This window comes from Platalea leucorodia (genome assembly GCF_965183815.1).
Source record: "Platalea leucorodia genome assembly, chromosome: 7".
Classification (NCBI taxonomy): domain Eukaryota; kingdom Metazoa; phylum Chordata; class Aves; order Pelecaniformes; family Threskiornithidae; genus Platalea; species Platalea leucorodia.
In genome coordinates this window covers 8,281,881-8,297,683 of record NC_138829.1, presented here as the reverse complement: position 1 = coordinate 8,297,683, position 15,803 = coordinate 8,281,881, and the positions used below count along the sequence as shown (strand labels likewise).

The following is a 15,803-nucleotide window of genomic DNA, read 5'->3' as shown; positions in this document are numbered from 1 at the left end:
GCTGTGAGTGGATGCTCCCAGCAGTGCCTCTGCGGTGTGTAAACCAACATGTCTGAGCTCTAGTGAGAGTACTACATTTGGTGCATAACCCATGGATTAATCAGAAAACCAGGGAATTTTGTAACTTAAGGAGATGTAGGACCTAAAAGTCCCTTCCTCTTGGTGGCATTGGGTTTACAGGAGGTTGCCAGAACCAGGGAAGATTTTCTTCAGTTTGTCTTAACCATGAGTCACTCCAGTCACATTTTCTGTCCTGCCATGTATGTGGGTAGGACTTCTTGCTTAGTATGTGCTATAACGTTGATAAGCCAAACTTGCACAGTTGTGTGGTCTCATGCTGGGCTTGTGCAGTGTGGACGTGTGTCCTGGGCTGGTGGTTGAAATTCCTGCTGTCGTCAGTGGAGATGAGCAGCCTCCTCCACTGGCACAGGCCATCGTCCCAAGGTAGAAAGCTGAAACTGTCAGATGGAGCGTGCTCCAGAAAAGCTGGTTCCTCTACACTGAGCAGACCAAGTCTAGTTGGCTGGGTCCGTGGCCGTGTCAAACACGAGCCAAGAGCAATCTCAACAATGTTTTCTTCAGTTTTGCTTTCCTTGCCCAGTACATGATGCAGCTCCTTGTGGGGTTGGAGAGCTTTCCCCCTTGTTCAGCTGCCAGGAGCCCAGCAGCTGAGGCCATGCTCCCCCCTGGGTAGACTTCAGTGCTGGCATGGAGCACCGTGCTGGGGTGAGGCTGGAGGTTACCTCTGCGTGTCGTGGCTGAGGGAAGGCAATGGTGTGCCTCGGGAAAGAGCTAACTATGCCTGACTGCGCCATTTCACTGCAAACTCCCAAAAACCTTTCATGACACTGAAGAGAGCATCCCGGATACCTCATCTTCTTGAAACAAACTCACATGCTTTATGCCTTATTTCCACTTTCCCTTTTTAGACTAAATCTTCCTGTACGTGCACTTAAACAGTAGGAAATGTCTTTAGATTTCTCCAGTTCTGCCTGCTTCAAAGCATTTTAGCCAATACTTTAATTAAAAAGAGAAGCAAGAGCGGCTCTGAAGTCCAGCTGTTTCTGCAGGTGCCCGGGAGAGCCCTCCAAATGACCTCTTTTCAGTTCATCAGCATATGGATGTGTCTGTTCTCTAGATTTTCTGCTTCTCTGCTTGTTTCCTATGCAGGTCACCTGGACATCCCCTCGCATTAGGGGAATTACCCAACACAAGTCTGTCCCGGGAATCTTTGCAGGTGGTGGTGCCCAGCACTGCCATGCCCTGTGTCCATGTGATTTCCGAAGAGGATCCCAGAGACCCACTGCTCTCCCTGACCCTGGCTTCTCTTATTAACTGGGCTGGCAGCTCCTGCTTTAGCACGGTCTGGTCCTGAACTAAATTCCTTTCCATTTTATTTAAGTATAAAAAGGGGAAAGCCTTCTCTTGGTGACTTTTCTGTAACAAGCCAGTCGCTTTTTGCTTTGGGTTGTCGATTGCCTGCTGCAGCTTGATGATGCTTCAGAGATTTATTGAGCTGCAGTTGCTTTAATAAAATCTTCACCTTTGCCCAGATCTCCAAGCCTACACTTTCCCTAAGTTATGCAGGATTACAGAAGGACTTTATGGAAAAGTCCTCATATTTCTTTTTAGGCTTGAGTCGTTTCCCATCCATAACATCTGTTGCCAGCTTCCTTTTCTATCACCCAAAGCCCAGAACTTCAACCTCTTGCTACCACTAACAGGCTCACCTTTTGGCTCCAGTTCGGCATCTGGTTTGCTCAGGGTTTGCTTCCATTTGTCATACTCTGAGCCTTGCAGAAGAAGATTCTTCAAGAAACTGCCTGCTTATCCTTCTTATCCTTCAGGCTGAATATTGGAGCAGATAGAGAAGTAAAGAATAGAATCTCTTGGTATGAATGAATATACTTTGCATATTCATATATATGAATATACTTCTGCAAAATGTAGACAGTTACTCTGTGGAAGGGCTCATGTTTATCACCTTCAGAGACCCTGCATATTGCCTCTCTCCTGCATGGTGCTTGCAGCGCACTCGGAGCTCCCTCCCACCCACATTTTCAAACTGTACATCCAGAGGTGCCATGTATTTTTCATGATGTGGCAACCTTTTCTTTCTCACCCATTCCTTTATGCTTTTGGCAGAGGGAGATTTTGAGATTTTCGGGTTGCTTTCCCATCCTTCTTTCCTTCGGCACAGAGATGATCTTCAAGAGCTGTTATTCTCAGGCAGCATCCACATGACTGCCGACTTCACATGCCCCCACGGCATTTTAACCCAGCTAGCAGGTTTCAGGTTCAGACCTGGAAGTTTGCTACAAATTTCTTCTGCTTTACTGCATTCCCTTATCTATTCCTTAGCTCTACCCACCCAGCTATTCAGCAACCATGTAGGCATGCATATATATGTATATGTGGGTAATACTCAGGAAACATCTTTGCCTGCTTTTGCCCAGATTGCTGCTTCTACAGCAGGAGCCACCTTGCCTCTGTCTTTGATTTTTATCAGTGCTGTTGCCCAGGTTATTTTGCCTACTTACTTTCAGAGCTTTTCAAGGGGTGCTGATGAGTTGCCAGGTGTAAGTACAAGTACATTGTTACTCCAGAGAGCTGCAGCACTCTGTTTTAGAAGTTATGAAAAGAGTCTTTTATCTTGGGTTAGCAGCCGGGAATTGAGATAATCAAGTAATCAACATAATGGCTCTGGAATTATCACAAAAAGCAGTCCCCCATCTTTCCCACTTCTCCAGTTTACTGCTAGTGAGTTACTGGTTTACTCCCAGTTCAGCAATGCTGAATTTTGTCATGAACCCTTGTGGATTTTAACCTTCCCCACGGTAGTCCTAGTCCAAATGGGTTTTGTTGCCCTTTGGACATCTATTCTGCAGTTCCTGGCACAGCTCCCAGATACAGCGTATTACAGGAGATCTGGGGGGGGCAGTGGTGCCCGTAGGATAACAGTGGGCAAGCGGCTTGTCTCAATGTGTCAGCTCTCAAGCTGGCATTCAGACGGCACAGGAGAAAAGCCATTATGTCAACTGGCTGAAAGCACATCAAATCCCAAAGGTAATTAGCTGGCTGTGAAGGCATTTACAGTGCAGTGTGTGTAGATGCAAGTTTGGGAGGGAGGAGACATGGCTGTGGGTATCGAGCTTTGCTGGATGGAAAGCATCTCTGACATTCATTTCTAAGAAAATTGCTTAAAGTCTTTTAGGAGTTCGCCCCTTACAGAGCAGACCTGCCTGCACACAGGGGACTGCCATGTGCGGTTCAGCCTAGGAGGAAACAAGACCAGTTTCAGCTCCTGAGCATCTGCAGGAGCCCTGTGTGAACAGTGAGGATTTACCAAAAGCCACGCTAACCACTCCAACACCTTAGGCATTTTTTTGGCTGTTTATTTGGTGAGTGGTAGGATTTGAAAAATACTTTGTATTTATTTCAAAAGCTGAATAGAGAGAACTGCATTGAGAGAGTGCTGCACTGGGCAGGACAATGAGGAGCTGGAGGGTATGACCTGAGACACAAAAAGGAAATCAAATCTCCTGATTTGTCCTGATAGGACATTTAGAGTCTGTGTCTGGATTAGCTCAGGTCCTCTTAAATAATGGAGTAGCATAAAATTTGGAGCATTTGACAGTATACTCCATCAGTTTTGGATTTGATAGCTCCATATTATGTGAATAAGGAATCAAAGATAGCGTCCATCCATTTTTTCTTGCCGTCCTACCTTGCAGATGCTGTTTGTGAGACATGCTGGGAAAAAAAAGGGGAAGAGGGGAAGAATAATATATTTTATTTCAGAATGGAGATTTATAAAGCCTCCTGTCTCTGCTTATCATCTAATTAGATTGGTAGTATTTTCCCATTTTAATGAAGCTGTAAAAATGGGAATATATTGTTTTCCTTTGAGGAGATAAAATTAAAAGATCTGGAAGATGTAGAAGTATTGAGATATGGTCCTAAACTACACATGTATTATAATGACATATAAATGATGAAGTATTCTGTGTACAGGCTGGGGAAAGTTTGTGCTACATCACAGTCCAATGTCACCCTTTTCTCTGCTCCAGGAACCCCAGTTTGGTTCTACATGCAAATTGCACCTATAAGAAATGAGCATGAAAAAGTGGTTTTGTTCCTGTGCACTTTTAAGGATATCACTTTGTTCAAACAACCAATTGAAGATGATTCAACAAAAGGTAAATACGAAATACATTATTATGTTTTTGTAAATGATGAAGTACATGCTTGAGCTCAGTCCTGTGACAGGGACATGTCATGCCTGTGATCTGTTTCTTGAATTCAGGAAATGTTTTGTGACTGGTCAGAGTTTCAATGCCACCCTCCTAAATTATTGCTTAAAAATAAAAGATAAATCATCATGAGTAGAAATTCCCTGACAACATTTTGCCAGAGTCACAAGCCTTCCTTTCTGCTTGTAATTTTACCACTTCTTCACTACAGCTGGCATTTGCTAAAAATTATGTAGTTTTGAGTCATTTTAATGCTGCATTGTTTTGGGAGACCTTTCTCCTACGGGACTGGTATCTTTTTTTCAGAAAAAAAATAATGTCAGCTCCTTTGTGCTGAGATGTTGATATTTCCTCCTTTCTCACTCTTGGAGACGAAATGCAAAAGAAACAGCCCATTTGGGTCCTTTATTACTGGCTAGTGATGTTGACTGCATGGCAGTGGACACAGTACTTGTTATTTAACAGCTGCTGGTGATGGCGTTTGAGATGTGCCATGCTCTCGTCACCTAACAAGCCACGGCCAGACCCGCAGCCTTGCATGAGAGAGAGTTGGTGGGGAAAGGTGCAGAGAATCTAGCAGCATCCTCTGCTTTGGTTGCAAGACGTGTGTCTTGTGTCAGGTTTACATGTGTATTGCTTTGGGTAAACTAATGCACACTTAGATAAAGAAGGGCATTTATGCTACAGCATCCACATCCTATCTTCTCTTGGAAGTTGCCTTCTGATGATTAGTTCCTTGCTATATTTTTCTCTTCACTCTTGGAGAAGGCTTGATTTCTCACCAAGAGCCGTGTGTGCTCTAAGCCATCTTCTGTAGAATAAACGTGGTGTCATTTGAATGCACACAGGATTTAAACTCATTTCTTATGATCTAGATAACACTTATTATATGTGTTTGGATAACTGAAAAGTAGATATATAAAGGCAGACTTAAAACGAAAGGCCTCTCTTTGGGCTAACACTAAATATGAGAATTATTTTGTCTAGAGAGTATTATCTGTGAAGTTATAAGATCCTGATATAGGAATACCTTCTCAGCCATCGTAAGCTTTATTGCCTCTACAATTTAGTTAGCAACCTGCAAATGTTCCTTTATTTTGCTTTCAGCTCCATGACGTGGAATGCTTCTGCCTGGAAATAATCTAAAATTTAGAGAGCTCATAAAGGAAAAAAAAATTAATTAAAATTTAGGGAGCTCATAAAGGGAAAAAACAGTCTTTGCAAGGATCCTCCTGTAGAATTTCATATTTGATGCTTTCTGAGGGGACTGAGATGTATGTCACATGGAACCAGCCCCCAAATCCCCCCCTTTCACCAGCTCTGCCCTACTTTCTGCAGTACATAGTTGTACTGAGGAGTGTGGGGCTGCAGCAGGACGGGGAAGACACATGGAAGGTGGCTCCCAAATGCAGAAATGATGAATGTTGCCTTCTTTGCATTCTCAGCCTGGGAGATTCATACTCTGCTGCCTTCCCTGGGGAGGCAGGGATGTGCTGGGAGGGGGAGGGGGGATCTGAGCTCTCCCCCTCCCCGTCTTGTGGCTGAGGAGGAGCAGAATCCACCTGGCATCCATTATAGGAACAATATATGTTCCTATGGGAAAGAGCAATAGCTGCAAAGTGCGTAACTTGTGTACTGCTGTTCTCCAGTGAAGGGTACCATTAGTTAAAATGCCAAGCATTAACTATGAACATTGCAAAATATTGTCGTCAGCAGCCAGAGAGGCTTGACTGCATGTTTAAAGAGCACTTACTTCTGTCAAAGTCATACTTCAAAAAAAACCAAACCAAAACACCGCAGAAGGCAGTACAGCCACAACTCTCAAGTGTCTTTAAGGCATATGATTGGAGTCTTAGAATTTGCTCAGGGTGCTTTGATTAGAGCATTGATTAACGTTGATCAATATGCCCAACAAGCTCCATAATTACAAACCATTGACCTGATTTTTTTCTTCACCTTTTGCTTAAATTAGAGCTTGGCTTTTATATTCTTCATATAAAAAAATCATATTCCAATATTTGCACCATTTTACTACAAGGATGGGAAAACAGCACTGTTGCATTACCTTCTGTGTCTCAACTGGGTGGATCTACAGGATCCCACGGCACTGGGATCACAGTGTTGTTTTGGCAGACGTGCTATGAGAGATGCATAATTCATTGTCCTTGCAGATAACATTACAATGTGCTTAGAAGCTGTCAGGCCACTTTCTTTTTGAATTATGTGATTGGTAAACATATACATTACAATTTAGTGGAGAATTTTTAAACTTTTGTAAAAAGCATTTCAGTAAAATACTGCTGTTGAGTGCTGGGATTTGTCATTGAAAGAGATTTTATTTTTCTTTTTAAAAGAAAGATTTTTCTTTGGAAATTCTGCCAGGACCATGCAATACATAATACATAAGTAACTATGGTGCAGATAAGTTACTGTCTGTTACTTATGGGAGCAGTAAATTTGAGATAAAAAATTCAACAGAAATAAAATATTGATGCCATTATGCAATAATCTTTCCGTACCAATAAATTCTGCACTGTTCAAAGGTATGTTCCTTTGTTGTGAAGCTTCAGTGTATCACTCTCCTACGAGGTACTAGGATTTGGTATTTAAATCATAACAATAGGTGTATCTACACTGCAGTGTCTGTGTGTCCTGGCTCCTCGAAATCAATGGCTGGGTTTGCCAGGTCTGCTTGTGGTGGCTGCAACGCAGTCGGCATCTCGTGTAGACCTTACAAGGGAACAGCAGTTTCAGGGGACAGGGAGCGGTGCCCCAGTGCTGAGGTTACAGAACTGCTCAGAAGCGTTGAGGAGTTTGTCGTGTTTGTGAAAACGGGACGTACAAATGAAAGAAAATAGTTGTCTTACTACAAAGCACACTGCAAGGGAGAGGTGGGATTTTTTTTTGCACAATGTAGGCTCAAAAACATGCTTGTTTACAGGCTCAGTACAAAAAATATAGTTGACATCACAGGGACTAGGCCCCCGTGCGAGCAAGAGGAGTTAGAGAGGTCTGGGGCACTGCGGCAGATGGTCTATCTCTCTGCTTACCTGCATGCTCACCATTTGATCTGTGTTAATGCTGTCAGAGAGGAGGAGGAGGAGGAGGGAGTTTTGCTTGCAGGAGGGAGTAAAAGTAATGAAAAATTTTCCCAGGTCACCCAGGAGACTCTGAATTTGTTGCAGTCCAGAAAGCTGTTGAAACTTACTGGACTGAAAGCAAGACGGGAGAAAAGGGATATTTAAAAGCTACCTTCCTCTAATAAAATACAGTGGCAGAGATCAAAACCCGTGTTTTCTGAGAGGGTACAGGTGGTTCGACACTAAAGATTTGACTGACTTGTTTTCCTGTTACCCATGCTGGTATCTATTATCGCTGGGCGATGTGTGGGAGACCTATGATGTATAGCAATATAACAGTGACCAAAAAGTACTGTTGTATACTTGTAAATGGAAAATTACTTTAAAAGTGTCTAACCATGCAAAAGTGTAAAAAAAAAAAAAAAAAAAAAAAAAAAAAAAATCCCAGCATCTCAAGTAGAAGCAGTGAACAGAAGGAAACATCAGCCACCAGGTTTATGTGTTCACTCCTTGGTGAAGATGCCAGCGGCAGTTGTGCAGGTCTGGAGGGTAGGGAGACCACCCTCCGTTGAGTTGGTTTGTGGTTCATAGTGCCCCAGCTCCCGAGTCGGTGGCTGGATGAGCTGTGGATGGTGTCAGTGTGGAAGAAGAGGCGTGAGAATTAGTGATGGGGCAGGAGATGTCCCAGGAGATGATGGCTGCACTTGGTGGTCACTGGGACAATGCCCTATTTTCCAGTGAAGGAGCTGTGCTATGTTTGTCTGGTCTCTCTTTCCTTCTCCTGTTCCTCTTTGGTAATATGAACATTTGTCTGATCTGGATTCAGTACCAAGCAATAGGTCCTTCCTGTGGTGGTGGAGGGCCAAATCTCCAGGTGTCTTGGATGAATGCCTTACACAGCAGAGGTGGAGGACCATTACAAGCATATGAAAGACCGTATTATGTGTTTTCTTCCGGAGAATAAAACCCAAAGAATCTTCTTTTTTATGTTTGTACCATTGTAGGGTCACGGTTGGATGCTTTTATAAGCGTGCTGTGCTTTTATTCTGTCTTTACCCAATGGCCTTTTAAAAACATCTGAAGACTTTCAATCCCTCCAAAGACACACAGTGGTAATAAGCTTATGTTTATTTGTCAGAAAAAAATGAAGCCATTTTTCTGGGCCCTAACTATTAGAAGGCCAAACGGGGCCACTTAAAATGTTAACAACATTTGAAGCCAGGAGTGCTGTAGATTATATTGAACTGAAAGTTTAAGGACAGAAAAAAAGGCTGGCATTTTTTTGCTAATAATGGAGTTTCACCTAGTTGTGCAATGGCTTTATTTCCTTTGTTATCATCAGTGAAATAAAAATGTGGCCTCTAGGTAAACTTGGAAGTTTTTTCAGCTAGTATTCTCACTGGTTGTCTTTCTTAAGTCACTTTTGAGTGAAATAGCAGGCTTGTCACATGCTGGAAGTGATTGGGAAGTTCTGGTGAGTACTGACGGGACGCTGAATTAGGATGCAAAGCTGTTTTAATGAGGCCCCTACAACTCAGGACTGTGTGCTGTTAACAGATGGGATCAGGAGATGGCACAGCAGTATCCTGAAGTTGTTTCCCCCCCTTGATACAGCCAGACTTTGATTATCAAGACTGTCTGGGACAATGCTGTAATGCTTCCAGTGATATAACTCTGTATGGTTATATAACTCTATATAATGATACAACTCTATCTCGGAGTGTGACAGGGCTATAAAAAGTGTAGTAGTTGCAGAAATACGCACTTACGCTTGCTAATCCTTGCTAAGCCTATAATTCTGATCCTTTTTTATCTTTAATAAGTGCAAGTTATTAAGCATATATAACTAGTTGCACATGGGAACTTTTTTCCTTGAGGGGGTATCAATCCTGGTGATAATAGAAGAAGTGGGTGGAGGGATTAGAGCACGAAAATGAGGTTTCTACCTTTAGCTGCAGCACAGTGTACCCGGTTAAATACCTCACCTTGACAGTAATCTATAACAGTAATTTAATAGGTCACAATTTGGATATCCTTACCATATTTTTATCGCACTTTTCCATGGCTGTAATAACAAGGGTCTTGGTGCTACAGAGACCCACTTGTTCTGGTGCTACTTCCTATTGCTCTCATCTGCAGAGTTTCACCCCCCAGTGCCTTCAGGCACCAGGGAGATCACCTCCATCTCTCCATTCTCGCCTGGGTCTAGAGGCTGCATCCGGGGACACCTGGGCCTTGAGAAAGGACTTTGTGGGGGATGACAAGAGAAGTGTCATTTGCCAGGACACCAGGTGGGCTTCCACTGTCAAGAGTAGACAACTCATAGGAATGATGCTAAAATACAGTCTCTTGGTATTTGAAACCATCCATTTTGGATGGGCACAGCTTGCTAGTAACCAGGAAGACCTTCTGAGGTCGCTTTTTTGCTCCTGTTCCTGCAGGACAAGCATCCTTGTTATTGTCTTCAGTGACATGCTGGTGTCACTTTTAGCAGACACTGCTTCCAGTCATGAAGAGGTAGTTGTTTCCTCACTCCTAGGGGTGACACTCCCAGGCCTTATTTCTGCCCTGCTCCTTTCTCGCTTTGCTGCTGTTGGAGACCCACCCTGATGAGAACAGGTAGTTTCCATATCCAGGGCTGTTTAGTTTCCTTCACAGAAATCAAGTACTTTTCTGAATCTGGTATTGCCTTTTGAGGCCTTTGTGTGCTCCATCAACAACGCATAATGCACATTAACTGTCTGTAAAAGTCTAGAAGTTTAATGTGCGATGCAAAAGAAATCCCATTGAAATCAATTCTAACCCTGTGAGAGATTGAATTAAACTGAAAGCTGATTTTCAAAGCAGTAACTGTTTGTGGATGGATACACTTTCCATGTAGAAAACTGAACACTCATAAGCCGTATATTAAATAATAAATATAAATTTAGTAGAGTTAGAGAGTTTAAGAATCTAATCTGTATATCACAGGCCATTACATTTCACTAAGTTACTCCTCTGCTGAACCCATGAACTTATGTTTAACTAAACCATCCCCTCCAGACAAACATCCAGTATTGATGTAGAAGTCTGAAGAGGTTGAGGATCCAACACATTCCTTCATATTTTTCTTGCTTTTTCATTACACTAATTTCTTTAAAAAAAGCATCATATTTAAATTAGCCTGGCTTCAGCTTCTTGCGGTGGCATCTTCTTAAGCATTTTTTCCACTGTACTAAAAAAGTCCCATTAAGTCACTTACACATATAATCAAGCCATCGCTCTACCTTCTTTCGATTAAGTAAATGAGTTGAGCTCCTTAAAGCCCTGTCTAGCCTGAATTTGGAGGTCTGGTGATGGCAGATACAGACATTTTAGCTGCATTTTAATCCAGCTCATTGGCAGCAGTAGGGATGAAGTCGTGGTGACACGGATTGCAGCCTCCCAGGTCCCAAATAAGTTTCTGCAGCTGTTGTAGCCAGGAGGGTTCATAGCTAACTCCTCAATATTGCCCATTGCTCAGCCTCTCCAAGCCTAACTCTTACTCTTGTGCATCCAAGGAGTAGGTGACTTTTTGCCAAAGCAAACCACACGCTGAATTGCTCATCCACTAAGACCTCTGGATCCTTTTCAGAACTGTTCGTTGCTAGGGACATTTCCCCCTCCCGTGCTAGAGATAGAATTTGCATTGCTTTTGCCTAGATATCTGATTCCCATTTAAAACATGTTTTAATGGCACATGCCCAGTTATCAAGCACATCATTCTGTGTGACTGCCCTCACTACTGTTTAACATTTGTCTAATTTTCCTGTCATCTGGGAATTTTTATCAGCCATTTTATAATGACTTTCAAACCATGGAGAAAACCAGTGAATAGAAGGGGACCTATCTGCTGCGGTCCAGAAGGCTCTCAATAATAATTTTTTACTATTTTCCACTACTCATTGTTTGATATCTGCCAGGTAGCAAGTTCTTCATCCATTTAACCAGTAATTTACTAGACTGCGTAGTCTCAATATTTTGTCAAGAGTGTCACACAGTGTCAATTCAGTAAAGATTACTGTACAAGAGGATTTGGCCAACGTGTGGCTGTCGGGTGATTCAAATGCGGCACCAGGATGAGGTGATGATACATGATGAGCACTGTGGCTGTGCTGATTTGGGAGCTGTTGGGTCCTTGGCTGCAGGTGGGAACAAACCCAGGGCAGCCACTGAGGTTCTCATCAAGTAGCTGCCCAGTCCAGCCCCAGCAAGGAAGCACTGGTACGGGGAGCTGCCCTGGCTCGTGCCTCTCTGGCGTACATCATACATATGCTACAGCTCCGGCTGGCCATTGCATTTGGCTTGCAGCTTGTTCTGTCAAGGCGTTTGGCTGTCTTCCTCAACCAAATTTATACTCTTATCAAATAATGAAATTAACATTGTGGGGCATTTTACATCATTCCGTATTGACAGCCATTCATTATGCTCCTTTCCTTTTCTTTTTTCTTGAACATATGGAAACTCAGATCAGCTTTTCTCTCATTTTGCGTGGCACTGAGATCAAGCTAAGCAACCTCTAATTACTTGGGTCAGCCTGTTTGCCCTTTTTGCATATGGGTGCAGAAAGCCTTTTGGTTGTACTCTGGGAGTTCTTTAAAAACTTCATTGTTACTGTAATAAATCTAGCCAAAGAAGGATTTTTTTTCCCATATGTCTTTAGCTTTCCATGTCCTTTCTGATAAGTCATAATTTCTCATTCACATACTTAACTTGTTCTCTCTTTCTTCCCATCCCTGTGTGCTTTATTGTATACTGCTTTTTCATTTCTAGCAGCTGCCTTCCTTTTGACCTTGAGCCTTTGGCTGGTGTAGTCCTTTTCCTTGACCTTTGAATGGCACCATTTTGCTATCTGACAAACTCCTAAAAGCCAGCTGACTGACATTTACAATACTTAGTCTCCCCCCCCAAATTTGTACTTGTTTTTATATACTTATGGGAAATAAGTTTTTGGTGGCCCTATGTGTGTGTTTACCTTTAGTTGCAGAAACATGAAATTTAAGAAGTTGTGCACTGTAAATTTACAGCTATGTCAGAATTCAATTTAAAAATACATTGTATACCAAATGTAGTCTAGTGGTGTCTAAATCTTAGCACGTTTCATCTGTAGATCTCAGAATGGCTTGCAAAGTAGGTCGTTAGCATTATCTTAATTTTAAGGAGAAACTGAAGCTCAGAGAGGCAGAGTGATATGCCCAAGATCACCTGGTGATTCTTCATCCATTTTGAGCTCCCCAGTAGTTGCGGTGGGTGGACAGTAACTGGGAATACAACATTGAGCAAGAACAGAGGTCGGATGTAAAAATTATCCCAAGAGTGCAGTACATCATCAGACAGTGGAATGCACAGACTTTCAAATCAGGAAATTTATCCTAATATTTTGAATTACATGTGAATAGACTCTGTGGTTCTTCAGTCCGTAAATAGTTTTACTGCATCATGGGAGTGATTGAGCTTTGTTTGACTATTATTCTATTTATTCAGGAATCCCATTTATCCCTCTCTCTCTAACAAAGCAAAACCAGGATGATTAAGTTTTTTGAAGAGGCAATGAGCTCTTGCAGCCATACTTTACCTGCAATAAAGAGCAAACAGCCAGCCATTGCAATGATTTTACTGTCTGAACATCCAGAAATAGTTGAGATTTATAGATGCTAACTACTGATGCAAAAGGATGATCCATGTTATCAATTGAATTCCAAACTGCCTATTTCTGAGTGGTGCTAGCTCTTTGCTTTTATGGGTAAGTCAAGTCATAGATTATATATTATTTAAGCATTCTGTATGCTAACTGTTTAGTGAGAGGAGGACAACCTTTCCATGGTCTGGAGGTGTTACACTCCTGCAGGCAGGAATCAACACAAGCACTGCTGTAATTACTATTTGCGGTTGTTTTTTACATACAATATCATTCTTAACCCAAGTGTTTTCACTGCAGTCTAAGATATTGGATAGTTCCCTGTTACACTGATTTAAAGGCCTTCATTATTTCTGATCCTTTTAAGACCAGACAAACCTTGACAAAAAGGTTAATTGCAACCCAGTAGAGCTACACTAATGTTTTATTAGGCGGAACTAGTCATGTCTAGATTTTTCAGAGCAAGTGCACTATAAAGAACATTAACATCTCGCCTTGAGATTTTTAAACTCTTCATAAACTCTGATGTATGAATTTAGCTTTAAAATAACATAATATAGTTTATGAACTAGAGATTTAATTATTTTTTTCAGTGTGGCTGCTAGCTAGGTGGCTAAATCCGTATTTGTACCTGTGCACAAATTCAGTAAAAGAGATTGCATATTTCAACTCCTAATTAAATTATGTGGAGAATTTGAAGGGTTTTATCACTTGCAAATACTTATATTTGAAAATATTTACTGTTATCTGTGAAGGCAATGGGTAGGACTATTGACTACTGAGGTTTGTACAGGGAAGGTGGCTTAAGCACTAGCAGAGCAAAAGAACCCAAGTCTTCTTTGCTCACTAGCCCGTGCCTGCACAGGGGCTTCTCTCTGGCGGGGGGAACTGCCCGGGTCTGACACAGCCCCTTGGCAGGAGTGTCCGTGTGTGATGGGCACCAGGAGTTGCTCCTCAGGGCATGTGGGAGCACCATCAGGAGGCTCACAGATTTGGGTGGAGTCTAACCAATTCTCTGCCTGCTTTGTGACCTTGAGAGGAATCGGAGGAATTTAAAGGTTTTGTCTCCAGATAGCTATTAGGAAACAGTGATCCTGTACCATCACTTCCAGCATCACTTCTGCTTGGAGAAGCCTCCCTTGCTGTGCTTTCTTTGGGCAGCTTTTACCCTGGTCCTTTTTATGGCCTGTCATATACTGCAATAGCGTCTTCGACCTGGATGACATTCCTCCTTACTTAGAGAAGGCAGCAGAGAAGAGGAGCGGGTGCTGGGAGATGGATGAGAGTGTTTGTGTACTGGATCGATCTGCAAGGTATATTAATGGGAAGGAGATGATTGGTGACCAGAAGGGCAGGGAGAGAGGTCCCTATGGCAATGCAGGAGCGCAGTTCGCAGGAGGTCCCTGAACACAGAGTAAGCAGTGAGCGTGGCGGTGGAGTGGAGCTGTTAGGGGAGCAGCTGCCACAGAGCTGTTCCCATCCCAGCTGTCCAATGTAAAACACAATGATTGATTCAGGATCTCAGCAAGAAAGATGTGTGGGCATAATACTACTCTTGTTGGAGTAGTAGCTGATGGAAGGGCACGTGCTCTAGTGAGTAAGAGGTTTAAGGTAAGATAGTTTGGACTCTTTGACAGTGGAGGGACGATAGGATCAAGTTCTAAGCGGGAAATACTGTTTCCTCCTTAGATACCACATAATTTTTGTAGTGGTGTATATATACATCTAGGGAGTGGCTGAGTGAGCATCTTAGACCCATCTGGAAAGCTTTTCCCTCTCTGAGGAGGTGTTTGGGCGCTCTATCTGCTTTGCTTGACTATTGCCTACCTCTATTCCGTGCTCCTGCACTCCCTCAAGCATCCTGGCACAATATTAACAGCTTCAACTCATCTTGTAGCAGCTAAGGTTTGAAAGAAATACTTTTTTTTTTTTTTTTTTAAATTAATTTATTACTCCTTTTTTTCTCTTCAGAGGAACCTTTGGCTCAGCTGTTGTCTGAAGTACACCACCCAAGTCATCCCTGGCTCAGTTAGCCCTGCAGTCAGAGGGCTGTCAAATTAGCAGTCCTAATTAGAGCAAGAGACGTGGAGAAGATTTTGCGGATGTAAAGTATTTAATTGTGACCAGAACACATGGAGGAAGAAGAAAGTTGCATGCTTGGAAAGACAGCATTGCAGCTGGGCAAAAGGAGAGACTAGTTTAGTTCATGCCTATCAACATGCTTGCCTTCATGCCTGTTTTCCTAACTGTATGGAGTTGTTAAACTTGCATCTTAAATTTCTTGAGAATGCAAACATTTTGATTTCAGTAATGGGTAGGAACAGGGAAATATTTTGCTAGGCTCCTGTTTAAGAACAGACCCTTGTTTTGGGTTATGAGAATGAATGCACATCAAGAGTTTTTTTTTTTTTTTTTTTTTTTTTTTAAAGCAGGGGTACAAATTCTTCTGGCTTTGTCCATGAATCGGGAATTAATTAAAGAGAACCAGGGGAAACAATCATTTTATGTGTATGCTATTCCAGAATTTTCCATTTGGGGTAGTTAACAACTTTCTCTGAAGTATCCAGTTTAACTTCTTGTAAGGAGAAGCAGCTGCTGGCCTGATCTGGTGTGTGATCTGATGGTGTTGCCTTTGTTCCTAAGAATTTGAGTGCAGTGGTGCAAGTTCAGGGTATTATTTTTCAAGTGGTGCTGTGGAAGAAAGACACAATCCAGCTGAGCTGAAGAGAGCATTAGAAGCGTTGCTTTTTCTCACGAGTAGTTTTTTTTCCCTCTTGCACCTGCTATTTGTGCTGCTCCTTTACTCCTTCCAGA

General features: G+C 42.4%; 1 protein-coding gene across 1 annotated transcript in view; it reads left to right on the top strand.

The window, feature by feature from the left end:
* The window catches only part of KCNH5 (potassium voltage-gated channel subfamily H member 5), a gene marked incomplete at its 3' end in the record, with an annotated part of 160,392 nt that overhangs the window by 20,054 nt on the left and 124,535 nt on the right, over positions 1 to 15,803 (top strand). The window contains exon 4 of the mRNA XM_082317131.1: positions 4,071 to 4,199. Coding sequence (XP_082173257.1) covers positions 4,071 to 4,199 — 129 coding nt within the window. The remainder of the gene's footprint in view (positions 1 to 4,070; positions 4,200 to 15,803) is intronic.